General features: G+C 44.1%; 3 protein-coding genes across 5 annotated transcripts in view; all 3 read right to left on the bottom strand.

Moving 5' to 3' along the window:
* LOC117966378 (C3 and PZP-like alpha-2-macroglobulin domain-containing protein 8) overlaps positions 1 to 3,710 on the bottom strand; it is a 33,821-nt gene extending 30,111 nt beyond the window's left edge. The window contains exons 1-5 of the mRNA XM_059014945.1: positions 3,147 to 3,710; positions 1,696 to 1,847; positions 1,144 to 1,166; positions 717 to 882; positions 331 to 383 (exon numbers count right to left, since the gene is read on the bottom strand). Of these exons, the coding sequence (XP_058870928.1) occupies positions 331 to 383; positions 717 to 882; positions 1,144 to 1,166; positions 1,696 to 1,847; positions 3,147 to 3,235 (483 nt within the window). The 5' untranslated portion in view covers positions 3,236 to 3,710. The remainder of the gene's footprint in view (positions 1 to 330; positions 384 to 716; positions 883 to 1,143; positions 1,167 to 1,695; positions 1,848 to 3,146) is intronic.
* A 1,631-nt stretch (positions 3,711 to 5,341) lies between these two features.
* LOC117962950 (SAC3 domain-containing protein 1-like) lies at positions 5,342 to 9,304 on the bottom strand. 2 transcript variants are annotated; one of them, XM_059015181.1, is made up of 4 exons: positions 9,176 to 9,304; positions 7,657 to 7,981; positions 6,755 to 7,031; positions 5,342 to 6,462 (listed from the first exon to the last, which is right to left on the bottom strand). In XM_059015181.1, the coding sequence occupies exons 1-4, from the start codon at positions 9,235 to 9,237 to the stop codon at positions 6,002 to 6,004; spliced, it is 1,125 nt and encodes a 374-aa protein (XP_058871164.1). In that variant the 5' UTR covers positions 9,238 to 9,304; the 3' UTR covers positions 5,342 to 6,001. The 2 variants fall into 2 exon arrangements, with proteins under 2 accessions (XP_058871164.1, XP_058871163.1); XM_059015180.1 differs by having other exon boundaries at positions 5,345 to 6,462; positions 7,657 to 7,984; positions 9,176 to 9,303.
* A 732-nt stretch (positions 9,305 to 10,036) lies between these two features.
* LOC117966256 (HAUS augmin-like complex subunit 8) lies at positions 10,037 to 13,810 on the bottom strand. Of its 2 annotated transcripts, XM_034912005.2 has the most exons (10): positions 13,694 to 13,810; positions 13,177 to 13,247; positions 12,872 to 12,933; positions 12,481 to 12,628; positions 12,117 to 12,227; positions 11,893 to 11,987; positions 11,548 to 11,706; positions 11,082 to 11,223; positions 10,497 to 10,638; positions 10,037 to 10,294 (listed from the first exon to the last, which is right to left on the bottom strand). In XM_034912005.2, the coding sequence occupies exons 1-10, from the start codon at positions 13,750 to 13,752 to the stop codon at positions 10,165 to 10,167; spliced, it is 1,119 nt and encodes a 372-aa protein (XP_034767896.2). In that variant the 5' UTR covers positions 13,753 to 13,810; the 3' UTR covers positions 10,037 to 10,164. The 2 variants fall into 2 exon arrangements, with proteins under 2 accessions (XP_034767896.2, XP_058871166.1); XM_059015183.1 differs by lacking the exon at positions 12,872 to 12,933 and having other exon boundaries at positions 13,694 to 13,804.
* Between the last annotated feature and the right edge of the window lie 433 nt (positions 13,811 to 14,243).

Below are 14,243 nucleotides of genomic sequence, written 5' to 3'. Positions count from 1 at the left end.
GCGTGATCAATAGCGCTCTGTCTGTAGCCAGCCTGTACTGGGCATGTACTTAGAAATGCAGTAAGAAACTCCAACAGAGCTCAAGCAGGTTTTGTTGATATGACTTCCCTTCCTATCCCCAGCTCTTCCACCTCTCTGCCACTCCCAGAGCCAGTCCACGGGCTGTTCTTTTAGAAAATGCACGGTTCTGAAATACTTTATTTTGGAGTACAAACTAATTAGCCAAAACATTTTCCTACTGGACCCGTCTCCCATGCTTTCTGCGTTGAGAAAAACGAGCTGTAAACTCCTTCAGTAAGACAGACAGACAGACAGACAAGTCTGCTTTACCTTCTCATTGGCAGGCCTCAGGTCAGGTGTGACTGAAAACACATTGATCAGCACTGCGGAGAAACACGAAGAGAAAACAGTTTAGTGCTCAGCCATCATCTGAGCATTTTAACCGAGACGGGGCGTCTTTCTAAGTGCAACTTCAACCAACGGGAATGTAAGCAAGTTGGCTGTTGGCACTGCGATGGATTGGCGTCTCAGCCCATTGAATTGAATGGGAAGGCAAGGCCTGGATGTGAGCCGCACACCATACGGTTCAGAGACGAGCGTCTTACCGTTCAGTTAAACAGCAAGCTCTGTAGTCGAGAGGCGAGTACGTGTCTTATGCTGAAGTTAGCATTATTAACTGATCAACAGCTAAGAGGAGCCGATGCATTACAGCAAACCTTTCTGCTTGGGTTTGTAGACGGGCTTGTCAGTCTGGATGAAGACAGAGGAGCCCTTGGCGTCGACGGTCACAGTGGTGTAGTTGTGGAAGATGTAGCCCTCGTCCGCCAGGTGCCGATTCCCCCACACCTTCAGGTGAGCTTGCCCGCGCAGGCCGGAGGGAACCTGGGAGGGAGAGAGAGGAAAGAACCACCTGAGTCATTCATGGGGGAGCATTAAAAAAAAAAAGTCTACCTCTTAACAACTTTTTTGCAAGTCGATTGTTTTAGCTTCCCCGCACACATTTATCCTGACACCACTCTGCAGATTCGCGTCCTGTGCAACGTGCATTGGGGCCCCCACCTTGGCCAGGTGTGAAGCTCAGAATCCATCCATGCACCTCTGTGTTTCACCCTGCAGGCTTGCAATTAAACACCTGTCACTCACCTTTAACTTGATCGTTCCTTTCTCTGAAAAATAAAGAGACACAGGAAAACATTACATCGAGAATGCTCACAGACAATGTGAAAAGTGCATCTGTGTGTAGCATTTAATTGTACATGGAAAATACTGAACGGGAAATAAATTGCCCTGAACTATACACTTAACCTTAAGTAAAAGTGAAGGCTAACTCCTGTATGCAGCTTGCATGTATTTAGGCAAAATTGTAAATGTTTAACATTTGGCTAGAATTAAAGAGGTTTAAGTTCCTCTTATAAAGGCTGACCATGGTATTTTTTGTAATCCCCCCCCCCCCCATGGTTATACTATGCATTTACCATAGTTTATCCTGCTTTGCAATGTTTACTAATATGCTTTACCACACCTTGCATTTCTTTACCATGCTTCCCTATGCTTTACCATGCTTTCACTGTGCTTTATTACACTTTGCTGTGCTTTTACTGTGGTAAACTTTTAAAAGGGTCTAAACTTCCAACCGTAATTTTTTTATTGGATCTAACTGCTGGCAGAGTATCAATGAATGCGGGAGACACGTACCCAGCACCGTGCCGTGGCTGTGTGCCACCGTCTCCCCCTTGACTGCGAGCTGGACCTGCACGGTGGTCTCCTTGACGGGGTTGAAAATGGTCACGCTGACAGCTTCCTCCACCCCGGCACGGAACACAGAGGGGGCCGCTATCAAGTAGCCTCTGAGGAACAAGGAAGAGAAACAGCTGTTCATTGTCCTTTTTACAATGGCTGGGCTACAAGAGACCCAGCTGGAGGTTCCTTCACTCACAGCGCCCTTGACAGGTTAGACGCTGCAGTAAACTAAAATGGACACGCATTTGATTCAGGTGAAACTGAAACCGGTTTCACTACTTTTGTTCAAGATTCAAAATGCATGCCATAAGCTGCAGAGCACAGCCCTACACAAGCACACCCGCATATCATATATCCTGCAAACACTGGATGGTAAAATGTCAGTGGTAAGCATCCATGTGCGTTTCTACAGATTACAAAGCATAGCTTTCCTTTTGATCACACAGTACATAAAAGCTACTTGGTAAAAATAAAAAAGCCTTAATTCCTTTTAAACCTTCATTAAGCTCCCACCCCGGTGTTTCTATTGTCCTCATGAGGAGCAGATGAAAAGGCTCTGGGCTTTTAGAGCTTATCTGACAAGAGCCACAGTAGGGCATGCAAGCTTCATCCACAAAGACACTACAAACTCAATGACCCTTGAACGGGCACAGACCCTGTGATGCGATGAGGAAAACAGCCCCCAAGATGTAGCATCCATCCACACAGCCAATAATCTAAATTAATAAAGTTTAGAATGTCATCTACAACCAGAACAACGCGGACGGTTTTCTATGAACAATAATATGCAAATGATTGCATTAATTAATAAATTGATTGAAAACTAAACGTCAGCCTTCGCGAATACACTGCCTCGGGGGTCTTGCTGTTTTTAGACAACTTGACCCCTTACTTGGGAGACACCTTTAATACCAGTGCTGGCCGCTGTATGTTAATTATAGCCCGAGTTTTTTGTCTTTTTAGTTGGTTGTCAAACACGTCTTCGGAGACTCGCGGTCGCGGGTATTGTTTGGGCTGGATGTGAATTTATAAACGATCCAATATAAAAACACTTAGCCTACAGCTACCGCTTCATAGACGCGTGAATCATTATTATTATTATTATTATTATTATTATTATTATTATTATTATTATTATTATTATTATTTGGGGGCCAAGCGCTTCTTACGGACAGTTCTGTTCTTTTAAACGATCACCGCAGCGAAGCAGATCGTGCAATTCCCAGCAAAAATCTGAAAGAAATAACCTCCATCTATAACAAAAATAAATCAATGGACTTGAAAGTTAGAGCATGGCATACTTTTAAATCCTCCAAATCCATTTACATTTATCTGTAGCTCAATGTGAACCCCGGGCTGCCCTTAACAGTACAAACACCCCCCAGTCCCTCCAAAAGAATACTTACTGTCTTCCACGGGCATAGCTGGACTGAACCAGTAACACCGACACAACACAGCTTATCCAAAGCGTGCGGTATTTCTCCTGCATTTTCATACAAGTCCAGAGCGGGCGGGTTTCTTATTTTAAATTGAAATCCAAAAGGAATTCCTTCCCCGGAAAACTTAAAAAGTAACCCGTCATGGATTTCTTCGCTTCAGGCCACACAATCCATCGAGTTTTTTGGTAAGTGGTACAAGCGGTATTTTCTCAAACGCGCCCGATTCTGTCGCTTCAGCACCGCTCGCTCACATTTTTCAGCATTGAGCCTTGTTTATTCTCTGGGAAAGTTTCTTTTTCCTCTCTGTATTTTCTTTTATTTTCACCCCTTATGTTTTTTTTCCTCTCCGCTCTCCCTCTCGTCCACTCGCTCCTCTCCTCTCCTTTGATGTTCGCTTTTGTCTCTATGCCTGCCTGCGCGCGTCCCTCAGCCAGATCCTTGATAAGCACAGCAAGCCCCGTTCTGTGCGCTATTCCGTTTTCCCCACCCATAAATTACAGTGTAGCCACACCAACTAACAAGCCCGCTTAAGCACAGAGAGAGAGAGAGAGAGAGAGAGAGAGAGAGAGAGAGAGAGAGAGAGAGAGAGAGAGAGAGAGAGAGAGAGAGAGAGAGAGAGAGAGAGAGAGAGAGAGAGAGAGAGAGAGAGAGAGAGAGAGAGAACGTTTTTTTCAAAGCAGTACAACTCCTGCGCTAAGAAAGCGATTCCCAGTTTTGTGATTTGCGTGTGGTTATGCGGTTTCAGCGGTTAAGGGCCCCCCCCCGGTAATAAAGGGTTTCACGCTTAAGTGAATCCTGCGGTACTGGCACGCACTGTAGTATTGTGAACGCCGTCACTTTCAAGTATGGGTACAGTAGTGCAATACGCACGCAGAAGCGCTGCAATGTTTTAATCTAAAACCACTCATTACATCGCGCTTTATTGATATGTTTTTGTAAAGGATATAGGGTGTAGTAGTTCTATTATAGGTACTAGCCCTTAAAAACACTAGATTTATCTTTGAAAAAAAAAATATATAGATCACTAAAGATTCTGAAAGTTGTTTTGCTTTTTTCCTAGATATAGGAATTGATCACACCCGTTTCTATAATATTTCTATTGTTTTCTACAGAGATCAATTGCTCTAATTGATTAATTCTGCAGATTTCTATAAATATCTATGTAATTTTTTTTTATCAATGGGTTTTTATATAAGTAGTCCATTGTTCCCAGAACTGTAAAGGATCCCAGTGATTCAGCATCAACAACATGGCTAGGTAACCCATTCCATCACCTCACCACTCTGTAAAAATGTGTCTTCAACCCTCTGTCCTAAGTCTGTCTACACTTAATTTCCAGCTGTGTCCTCAGGTCCTGCTTTTGTGCTGTGCTTGCAAACAAGATCACGTAGTTGGCAATATAAGCAAAGCAAGGGTGACCGAACATGTCTACGTGTAACTTAATACCGAACTTTTAATAATGAAAAAAACCCCAAAAACTGCATTTTACGGTGCTCACTATCTCGCTGGGAAATAATTCGTTAATTGGTGTATTTTAACTTCTGTACACCCTGTCAATGTTTAGTTTTGTTGACACTCTGATGTAAAGGGAAGCAGACGTTGGTGTTAGTCCAGTTTGTGAAAATTCTCCCCCTTTCCCCAGTGGTTGGTTTAACTGTAAGGAGATAGAGCTTCATTTCTCCTTCGTGTAATATGCATGCTGCTCTGAAAGCCAAATCAAATGCGTTTTTTTTAACCCTATATTTTATTATTAGAAACAACTGTAGATTCAAAACCGCCTTCAGGGGTGCATTATAAAGAAGAACGTCTGCTAACATATGTATGATTAGCACATGCGGATATGTATACTGTATGGAATGCCGCATTGTGAAGCTATAGCATCCTCTGCTGGCATTTAGAGGTATTGCATCTTATATTTTGCATTTTATGGTCCATTTGTAGGTGTGCAATCAAACGCCTTTAAAGATGGTATTTGTATTGAATGTCATCAGGGTTCTTGTATTTTCAATGCTTGCCAAATGCACAGATATTTCAGCGACGATTCTTCAGGGATATATACCATAGACAAAACACGTGCTTGGTTATTTATTTATTTATTTATTTATTTATTAATTATAAAAAAAAGTATAGATATATACATATTTTATTAAAAGGCATTTTTTTGCCCAAGAAAAAATATATAAAACACACAAGCATATCAAAATACATCTGAAAACAATGAAACACGAGATGTACTGTACAATAGTTCAGAAAGAAAATTGTGTAATATATATATATACACACACACTGTATAACTGTAATTCCTGAGTAAGATGATAAGGTACTATATTTCCTAACACCAAACAAACATAAGTTAGAAAAAAAAGACCCACACATAATGTAAACCCCATAAAAATGTTGGCCTTTGAAGATGGCCTGTAAAAACAATAGGCAAATTGCCCATGTAATACATTTTCTATGGATTGGAAGCAGTTTACCTGCAATTTGTCCATAGGCAAAAACATACGTCCTAATGCAGGGATGGAAATAAGACTCCTATTGCACAGCAGTTCCACCCCATTCCAGGTTTTAATACGAGCTTGATTAGACACCTTGTATAGGTAACAAGCTCAGGTGAGTCTTACTAAACCTAAAGTAAAACCAGGAATGGATCAAACCGCTATGCAACGGGAGTCTTACTTCCATCCCTGTAATGCTTCAGAAGTGGCAAAGAAGAATTGTTGCTACATCAATGGGCACTACAGGGTTAAATATCTCCGTCCCACCCCCAGCAGTAAATTAGAGATCACATTAACACAGCAGATGTGTTGGCAGCGCGGAGACTAGGAGTAGCCGTGGATAACGTCCGCGATGCTTCTGTCTCCCTGTTTCCTGTCCACCAGCTCATAGGAGTGTCTGCTAACGAGTGCCTGCGGGTATCTGAAGGCCGTCTTCAGGAACGCCACGGTGTCACCGCTCACCGTGATGCCGTGCTCCCGGCACAGCTCTGCCGCCTCGCCAGGGCCCTCCAGGGCCAGGAGCTCGGCCAGCAGCGGCAGGGGGTAGCGGCAGTTCCTGCTGCTGTACCCGTGGCTGTAGAAGAGCAGCATCTCCTGCCGGCAGCGTGGGAGGTGCCGGTGCACGGCGCAGCTCTGCAGGAACGTCAGGCTCCGCAGCAGCCGGAAGAACCGCACCAAGTTGCCCTCCAGGTACGCCCGGCTCACCGACGCCGCCAGCCTGACCGGCGCAGAGCTCCTCACCGGCTCGGGGAGCTGCAGGGTGTGGTGCAGCGCGTGGAGGGAGCCTGAGAACAAACCCAATAGATGTTAGTGCTGCCCACACAAAAAACGTGGGTTATTCGCTCTTCAATATTCTTTCATTTCAGGCGCAGATCCACTCCAGGTTTAACAGGTACAATCGTATACTGAACTGCTTCAAGGTCTGGGTGGAGGTTCACTTAAAACATTTAGAACAGGGTTGGAACAAAGACCAGGAGTGGAAGGGACCACTTTATTGACACCCCTGTTCTAAACCAAGACAACCCAGCGAACAGGTCCATGTGCATCCCCAGTCCGTGCCAGGCCTGGGCTACTCACCTAGATTATAGAGCAGAGCCAGGGCCTGGACCTCGGGCTCGTTGTCGTGGATCCCCTCCTGGTAGCAGTCCAGCAGCCAGCTGAAGCACTCCTGGACGTGCGTGTCGTTTATCTTGGGGTCGAAGCAGCGCAGCGGCTCCTGGCACAGCCTGTAGGAGGCGTAGACGAGAAAGCGCAGAGTCCGCTCCAGCACAGCCACGCACGGCCTCCCGCTCACCCGCTGGATCGTCAGGTCCTGCCGCGCGCTCCGCAGACGGTCGAACACGAAACCGTAAACCTGCGGGCGAGGCAGAACAGAAACTTCGACTCGTCTTACAACTGCACAAACCCATCTTCAGGACAATCACACCGCATTGGTGTCAATTGAGCTGAGTTACCGTTCCCATGTGAAGCAGCTGAAGAAACAGCCACTCGGGAGTTGTGTGGGTCGCTGTTCTCCACAAAGCAGCAACCATCACAAATCCACAAAGCTGTTTCTTCACTGGGGTTGGTAAATTAGCTTGATCGACACCAATGACCCTCGCCTGATATCAGTGGAGAGCTCAATCCGATTAATCGGATAGTTGTTTCTTTCCTGCAACACCTTTAACATCTTCAAGAAACACCAAAGGGAAAAAAAATGTAACTGTAGGTGTCAGATGCACCTAGCCATAGGGCCTTAAAAGGGTGCGGTTTTATATTCCAGGGATGGAAAGAAGACTCCCGTTGCATAGCAGTTTGATCCATTCCGGGTTTTGTCTAATACCTGACACACCTGAGCTTGTTACCTAGAGACTGTGGCTGATCAAGCTCACAGTAAAACCTGGGAATGGGTGAAAGTGCTATGCAATAGGAGCCTTATTTCCATCCCTGCTGCAGACTTCCGTTTCTGACTTTTAAAATGTAAAGCGAAACAAACCAACCTCTGTCCAGGGTGCCCCGGTCTGCCCTGATGCGATCTCGTCTGTCAGGTAGCAGACGGTTTTGAGCAGGACAGCCGGCGGGCGCAGCTCGCTGGGGCAGGTGGAGTCCTTGCCCGCGGCTGGCCGGCTGTACTCCTTCACAGCCCGGCCGGGGTCAGCGCTGGGCAGCCTGTCCCGCTCGGTGCCCTGCAGGATCTCGAAGCGGTGCAGCCGCTTCTGTCTCTGGCGCTCCAGACGCTCCCTCTCGGAACACATCCCTGCACACGTGCCCATCGGCGCCGCCCCCTCCTCATCCACCCGCACCGTTCCCCGTCTGGGCTTCCAGCTGCTGAAACACCAACACAAGCGGGGTTCAGACCTGCGGCGTCCCACCAGCTCCACGTGGTTAGCGGTTAGTGCCGGGATGAGCATTCAAACGTTCGAATGTTCTTTTGAAATACAAAAGAAAGCCCTTTACTTTTGCATTACAGGGATGGAAATAAAGACTCCTATCGCATAGCGCGTTCACCCATTCCCAGGTTTTACTGTGAGCTCGATCAGCCACAGTGTACAGGTAACAAGCTCAGGTGTGTCTTATTAAACATACAGCAAAACCAGGAATGGATCAAACTGCTATGTAATGGGAGTCTTATTTCCATCCCTGCCTGATTCTGGAGAGCAAAAGTATATTCTTACTAACTATATTAATAAAAACATAAACTCATAAAGTATGGTGTACAGTGGAATGGATGTTTATATGACGATTAAGAGCATGGTCATTTTTTTGCAGTTTATGAATATTCGTCCCAGAGAGACCGACCCAAAGCAGCCTTTGTATTACGTCACGGTTACGTCACGGTGAGATGCAATAGCTCCATACTGCTAGTTGGCTATCTCTGTGACGGCAATTTTGAATCCTGTACTGTTCCATATATTGATGTAGGTTGGAAATTGGGAGATTAAGACCACAACATTATCAAGCTGTGTTCAATTTCACAAACAAATACGGAACAACATTAAACATTAAAAAAAAGCTAGCCTAATCTAGCTGATGGTAAGCAGAAGAGACCGCTACAGCGAGTCACTGAACTAATCGCAGATAACCTAGTAGGGAGAAAATAAAGCCACGCTCTTGTACGGTGCTGTATTAAAATATCATGCTGTAGTATTGTTTATTATTGTAATTATCCCCTATCGCACAATCACATCGTTTTAATACAAAAACAGCATCTGTAAAAGTGAAGCCATAGTGTATGTGAAAGCTGACTGCTTGCATTGTATATTATGTTACACGGCAAAGCAGCGTGCCATGAAACGAGTTAGGAAACCATCAATACTTGATCGTGTGATTCTACATTTTATAAACCTCAATCTTCTGGAGTCCTACAAAAAGTATCTTAATAACAAAACAAACACAAAAATCCATGCAAACGGAACCGTACTCCACTGCCAAATACGGTATACCCCTAGAAACAGCAACACAAAACTAAAAAACGCGTTTTTAAGAACGACAACAGCACAGTTAATACGGCGTACTCACATGGACACATTCGCTCTCTTGTTCATTTTCAGCTGGCTTGAGTTCGGCGTCACGCAGGGCATTGCCCAATCAGCGCCGACGCATTGAACTATCGTTTTTTTGGAGGTGGGGTTTAGGTCAACGTTCACTCATAGTCGCCGTATTTATTAAGGGCGGAAGTATCCCCATCTAAGCTTGCAACCTGACAGCTAGCCAATTAACAGCGGGAATGTGTTGAGAGAGACAGGCTTCCTAGCCAATAGGAAAGTGACCAGGAGAGGCTTTACTTCGAGATGTATTTAACACATCTAAGTTCATGCCAAAGCCTCAAAGTGCTTGACCTGTTTCGGCTGGGACTCTTCACTAAGTTTTAAGGAAACGGGACCACAAGACAAGAAAAGGATTTTTGTGACTTTGAACCATGAAAGATATATTTTGAACCTAGATGATTTAATGCAGGTTCAAGTTGCAGTGTGGACAGGACGTTCGTGTCTGCTTGCTTACTACAGCCTAGCAGAAAGAATAAAAGAATGCCTTATTGATGGTCCGTTTTGTTTACATTCCCCAAAGGTAGGATGCAACAGGTTTTATTTTGAAGTGTCGCTGTGGTCCGGGAAGTTGGGAATTGCTGGGGCTGCATTACAGTTGTGAAGTTTAAAAAAAGAAAAAAAGAAAATAAAAACTGTTAACTATATTGCAGCTCATGGTAATAAACCTGCAATAAGCTTAATCTCATTACATGCATGCATGTGCATTTGTCATGATGTTTGCAAAGCATGCAGTGCCATCTGTGGTGAAATGCAGTAAGCTTGGCTTCTTTTTTCCTTTTAACATAGTACCACCGAGTGACAAAAGAACCAGTAAATCTGAAGACAACAACAGTTTTGGAAAAAAAAAAACCACTGAAACTTTATTTAACAAACATTATAAAACAGTAATAGGAAAACATTGCAGCTGTTTTTGCAGGTAGTGGAAACACAGCTCCAGACACCCTCACATTCAGTTTTATGTTAACAGTCCTTCGGGAAATACAGATCCCGTGCTACTGCCAGGCCCGTCGATTCTTCGGCGCTCCTCTGATGAATCAAAACAGTCTCCCGGCTGACCAACGAGGACAACTCCAACACCTCAGTAAAAACTCTGCAAGGAGAGAGAATCACTCATTTAATATAAAGCGCAAAAGACATACGAGCTGCAATCCTGTTTGTTTTATCATGTGGTTTTAGGGTCACACTCATTTCACGTGTGAGACGAGCTGGACTGGACCACAGGCGAAGGCTGGGTGCGTGATAATAAATCATTCCACATCTTTCCTTACTCCTCTCGCTGTCAGCAGACTCACCTTCCTAGTTCCTCGTCCACGCTCTGAGTTGTATCTTTGACAGCCTTCAGGAGCTCACAGGCTCTGTCGCTCTCCTCAGCAGCCGCAGGGTTTAACTCTGACAGTAGCTTTTCCGTTTCCTTAAGACAGACTGCAGCTTTATCTATATATAAAAAAAAAAAAACACATTTAAAAAATACAGAAAGCTACTAGAAATGCACCTGTGCCAGCAGCAATACTACTCCACTCTTATATAGCACTGGGCACATTGTCAAAGTCTTTACCCGAGTCTGTGAATATGAGAACAAACATGAGAGACTGTGCTACACACTGCATGTAGAGAACATCCCTCTCCACACCACAACACTAGTATGGGAAACCCCTTCTACTGCACCTCACGACACAGTGATGATGTAATAGCGTTACATTCTGATTCCATTCAGGAACGCCGCTGTTTCCATGTCAGCCGATGATTAAAAATATTTGCCGTAGGTTAATTAACTTTAAATAATAAAATCACAGCACTAAAAAAAAACATCCATTTACAGACTTAACACAAACACGTCTGACATTACAAATATATACTGCAGTCTAGAGAAATAATACCAAGAAAGGCTTGTCTGTCCCCCTCTATGTGTATGTTCTTCACAGGCAGCTCATGTCTCGTGGTATCCAAAGCCGTTGCAAAGGTCTTGTACTCCTGTTTAAACTTTTCAGCTGCTGCAGCCAGGGGTGTTAATGCTGCGATCTGCAACGAAAGGCAAAATCGGAAGAAACACCAATTCAAATACTGAAAAACAAATTCAAATCAAACGAGGTTTAACTGGGACCTGCAGCAGGTTGATCTTCTCCTCGCGTTGTATTGGCTGCCTGTATTGGGCCAGACAAGCGCAGCAAACGTGCGTGTGCAGTGCTGAACCCATCCTAACAACGGTGGAGTTTGTCTAACCTCACGTTTATGTCTATAAACCAATACTGCCATCCACAGCTTTTACAGCCAGGGCTAGGTATCCATTCTGCCTGGCGAGAGGGAGAGACACAGAGAGAGGGAGAGAGTTTATCTACAAAGCACCTGCAGATCCAACAGGCTGTCCAGCTCCTTCTCTTTCTGCCACAGTTTCAGCTGCCGTTTCTGCTCCTGCACTTTCCTTCGGAGATTCTCCTCCTCTTCCATCACCACTAATAAACTCCTCTCTGCTTCCTCCTTCAGCCTGGTCGTGTTTCTTTCCATCTACCAAATAAGAAACACAACACATGTTTTAAGTTACATACCCATCCCCCTGCCACAAATACACTGTATATGTGATCTAAATAAAATACACGAGGTAGCCTTTCTGCTATATGCTTTCGTTGGGATAAAACAATGTGTTTTTTTTTTTTTTTTTTAATTCACATACTTCACTGTCATTGTACTTACCAGCACTGTTAGGCAAGTTAGCAGCCAGGTTTGATTGTCAATGGCGTGCTCCAGATCCATATCCTGTGGCTCGGAGGGCTTATGCACAGTCTTATCTGCAACGTGAAACACATGTTCAGAAATGTACTGTGTCTGCCAGGTGCTCTAGAGTGCATTGTGTTCTAACAGCAGTATTCATAATAGTTTGGCCGCGTGTGCACGTACCACACACGATAAGGTATTACCATTAATAACAGAGATGTCCAGTTCAGGAAGGATAGAATGACCTTCAAGCAACGTTGACTGCAGTTCGTTTTTTCCAATCCGCGTAGCATCCAGGACGTTTGACTGCAGCTCTAAAAGAAGATATTAAAATGATATATGTATATCTCAAATACAAGCCTTCCACAGGCAGCAGATCTTTCTCTTTGCTAACAGGTAAGAGCACTTGGATTTACCTCTACCAAAACGTTTCCATTCGGTGATTCACTAATTTGTTTAATTCACTGTAAGGCCATGCTGACAGCGAATTATAAAAGTCCTATATTATTTCTAATCGATCACCGCTGTACTGCAGGGACCCGCTGCACAGGAATCAGGTGAACTTACTTGACGGTATTTTGTATAAACGGGGGGGCTCGGACCTCCTGCTTGGTGTGGTTGGCTTCGTGGGGGTCCCCAGTTTAGTTGGGGTCCCCAGCTTCGTAGGTGTGCCTGGTCTGTTTGGGACACAGATGGACTGGTTCATCACAGCGTTCTGTGAACACAATGCAAATACGCTCCGTTAAAAAGGTAAGCAGCTCAAAATAGTCATTTCTTTTTTTCTTTACGTTTCTTTTAATATATTATTCTGTTTGCAGTCTCTCCGAGCGGTTCTGGGTTCTGTTGCCCCCTGGTGGTGTCGCTGTTCATCTTCCGTGACGTGGACCGCAATCTGTACAGAGACTGCAGTGAACAGAAAGATCAGGCGTAGGGTTGACAAAAAGAGCTTTCTGCATACCTTTGCTGCTGGTTTCTTATCTGGTACCATCATATATCGAGATTTCACAACTTTACCTTTTGCTGTAATAAAAAAAAAAAAAAAAACTAATTAGGAAGTACACCTCCAATGCACCCCCTTCTCCTCTGCACTGCAAGCTTTGGTATCTTTGGTATACTAAAATTTAAAAAAAAAACAAAAAACAACTACACAAAATCAGGATTTCTTTTATTACTATTCACAGAAAAGAGATACAGTTTGGAGTAAGCAATAGCTGGTATTAATGAACTATAACAAAGTTAAAGTGCGTGATGTCTTCAATTTACGTTTGGGTTTTTTTGTGGGGGCACCACTACTGTTCCCAGCGCTCGTGTTGCTGCCATCGCTAGACGTCGACCTAGTGAAGAGAGGAGGGAGAGAGGGAGAGAGGAGGGAGAGAGGGATGAAGCAACAGCATTTCAGTATCTGAGCCGCTGAGCCCTGACCCCCCCAGTTACTTCAATACGATACAGGGACATGTGTGTCCCACAAATACAGTGATGCAAACCTTCTCATGTTTGCAAAGAGGTGCATGCAAAGGGGGTTAATATTAACTGAGTCACTTAATGTGTTTTAAGAAGAACCCGTTTGAACAACCTAATAATGCAAAATAATGTATTTAGTGTAAACTTGAACACGAACTGCATATTATTTAAATCGTGAAAAAAAACGTCATTATTCTTACAGTGTGTCTAGACATTATACTAAATGTGTAATCAAAAAGGTGCATATCTTTCTTAACTTTTGCAAACCCGTAATCGAATGACAAAGATAAGAATTTTCGTATTTATTGTTATAACTTACTGTGTTGCATCTCCCGAAACACACACCTTCCGTGGCTTGGGCGGCGCTGCAGACGCCATTCTTACAGTGACGTATTATTGTTTTCGAACCAACCCGCCGGGCATGCGCAATAGAGCACAACCGCCAAACACAGTTAAAAAAAAGAAATGGGCCAGTCCTTTCAAATATAGGGGTGGACTACTTTCTAAAATATTGTATTCCTAAACTAATAGTCCACTGTTGAGTTATAAAAAAAAGATATAATATTTGAATGAAATAAAACTGCTGCATTAGTTCGTTAAACACCACTACAAAATAACCCAAAACATTTAAACAGTTGAGTTTTGAAAGAAAACTCCCCCTCCGAATGTGTCAAAATGGACAGCGTACTGTACCCTACTTTCGCGAATATAAGCGCATCCCTGCAGGATCTTGGCTGGGCCTGGGACCCGTAGACAGTGAGACAAGTCCCCGTTATATGAAATGTTTTCAGTGAGAAAGACGTTATCTTTGCATACAAGATCGTTCTAAAAACAAAACAAACAAACCCCCATCTCAAAGCTCTTATTTT

Source organism: Acipenser ruthenus, chromosome 49 (assembly GCF_902713425.1).
Source record: "Acipenser ruthenus chromosome 49, fAciRut3.2 maternal haplotype, whole genome shotgun sequence".
In the NCBI taxonomy this organism is placed as follows: Eukaryota; Metazoa; Chordata; class Actinopteri; order Acipenseriformes; family Acipenseridae; genus Acipenser; species Acipenser ruthenus.
The sequence above is the reverse complement of the archived record's forward strand: the minus strand, read 5'-3'. Positions and strand labels throughout refer to the sequence as shown.

Bases quoted from the DNA above. Each gene is read 5' to 3' on its own strand.
- LOC117962950 (XM_059015180.1), bottom strand. From the start codon at position 9,237: ATGCCCTGCGTGACGCCGAACTCAAGCCAGCTGAAAATGAACAAGAGA. The intron at 7,985-9,175 runs GTGAGTACGCCG...TTGGTGTTTCAG, and splicing joins AAGAGAGCGAATGTGTCCAT to CAGCTGGAAGCCCAGACGGG. The intron at 7,032-7,656 runs GTTGGTTTGTTT...CCTCGCCCGCAG, and splicing joins CCGGGGCACCCTGGACAGAG to GTTTACGGTTTCGTGTTCGA.
- LOC117966256 (XM_034912005.2), bottom strand. From the start codon at position 13,752: ATGGCGTCTGCAGCGCCGCCCAAGCCACGGAAGGTGTGTGTTTCGGGA. The intron at 11,224-11,547 runs GTGCTTTGTAGA...CTTTCGTTGCAG, and splicing joins ACAGCCTGTTGGATCTGCAG to ATCGCAGCATTAACACCCCT. The intron at 10,639-11,081 runs GTATTATTTCTC...TTTTATATATAG, and splicing joins GGACAGACAAGCCTTTCTTG to ATAAAGCTGCAGTCTGTCTT.